Genomic DNA, 1600 nt, shown 5'->3' with positions numbered 1-1600 from the left:
TCCATTCCTGGCACAGAGACCCCCCTGAACTTCCATTCCTGGCACAGGGACCCCCCTGCACCCTCTCCCTCAGCACCTGGACTTCCGTAAATGCTCTTATCTGGCACTGAGACCCTCTGAACCCCCATTCCCAGGACTGGGAACCCCCCTGAACCCCATTCCTGGGAAGGGAACACCCCTGAACCTCCATTTCCAGGCATGGGGATCCCCCTGCACCCCGTGATCCAGGACTGGGACCCCCTGCACCCCCATTCCTGGGCACTGGGACACTCCTGAACCCCCATGCCCAGCTCCAGGACCCAATTGAAACCCCTTATCCTGCACCAACACCCCCTGCACCCCCTTTCCCGGCCATTCTGACTCTCCTCACCCCATGACCTCTCTTTTCTCACCCCTGGGACCTCCTTTCCTGGGCACAGGGACCCCTGGATGCCCCATCCCACCTCTCCCAGTCCCTAAACCCTCCTTTCCTTGGCCTTGGGATCCCCAAACCCCCTTCCCGGCTCTCCCAGCTCTCCCAGTTCCCCCTTTCCTTGACCCATGTCCCACCTGGACCCCCCAAATCTCCGTGTCCCCCCAGTTCTCCACTCCCTGCGTTACCTGGATGTGGCGGTGTCAGAGCCCAGCCCAGGGATCCCTCAATACCTGTCCATGGGATACGTGGACGGGATCCCCTTCAACCGCTACGACACTGAGCGGGGCCGGACGGAGCCGCTGACGCCGTGGATGGCGGCCGGAGCCGAGCCGGGATATTGGGATGGACAGACCCAGATCAACGAGGGGAACCGGCTCATTGCTGCCACCAACCTGGAGACAGTGGGGGGCCGGTACAACTGGAGTGGGGGTGAGTGGGGAGAGCCGGGGAATGGGGAGAAGTGTGGGACTGGGATGGGATGTGTGGGGCTGGGATGGGGATCCAGGGCATTCCAAGGGACTGGGATGGGATGTGTGGGTCTCCATTGGACTCTGGGCCTGGTGGGGATGGGACACAATTCCAGGGTCTCCATGGATCTGATCCCACCCCCCAGGTCTCCACACGTGGCAGCGGCTTTATGGCTGTGACCTCCTGTCCGACGGGAGCGTCCGTGGATCCTATCAGGATGGCTATGACGGGCAGGATTTCATCTCCTTCGAGCTGGGATCCGGGAGCTTCGTGGCGGCCGATGGAGCTGCCCAGATCACCAAGAGGAAATGGGAACACGATGGGATCGTGGCGGAGGGGTTGAGGAATTACCTGGGGAACATCTGTCCAGAATGGCTCCAGAAATATGTCAGATATGGGCGGGAGGCGCTGGAGCGCAAAGGTGAGGGAGACAGAATTCCCATGGGAATGTGGCATTTGGGAATGTGGGATTTGGGAATGTGGGATTTGGGAGGGTGGGACTGAGGAATATGGGAATTCCCGTGGGAATTCTGTGGATGAATCTGAGTCATCTAACTCCCATGGGAATTCCATGCATGGATCCCACTGTTGTCCCATTCCCATGGCAATTCTGTGAATGGATCTCACTCCAATCCTATTCCCATGGGAATTCCATGGATGGATCCCACCCTTATCCCATTCCAGATCCCCCCCATGTCCATGTGTCCGGGAAAGAGG

At 59.6% G+C, this 1600-nt stretch overlaps 1 protein-coding gene across 1 annotated transcript; it reads left to right on the top strand.

The window, feature by feature from the left end:
- Positions 1 to 525: 525 nt before the first annotated feature.
- LOC113979811 (class I histocompatibility antigen, F10 alpha chain-like) lies at positions 526 to 1594 on the top strand (the record flags this gene model as incomplete). The annotated part of the gene is made up of 3 exons (XM_027707091.1): positions 526 to 844; positions 1029 to 1304; positions 1568 to 1594. Coding segments are annotated over exons 1-3 (607 nt in total), but the record flags the coding sequence as incomplete, so codon positions are not given.
- Between the last annotated feature and the right edge of the window lie 6 nt (positions 1595 to 1600).

This window comes from Neopelma chrysocephalum, unplaced genomic scaffold, assembly GCF_003984885.1.
Source record: "Neopelma chrysocephalum unplaced genomic scaffold, ASM398488v2 Primary Assembly neopelma1_89556, whole genome shotgun sequence".
NCBI lineage: Eukaryota > Metazoa > Chordata > Aves > Passeriformes > Pipridae > Neopelma > Neopelma chrysocephalum.
Note: the sequence above shows the minus strand (reverse complement) of the source record. Positions and strands in the feature narration are given on the sequence as shown.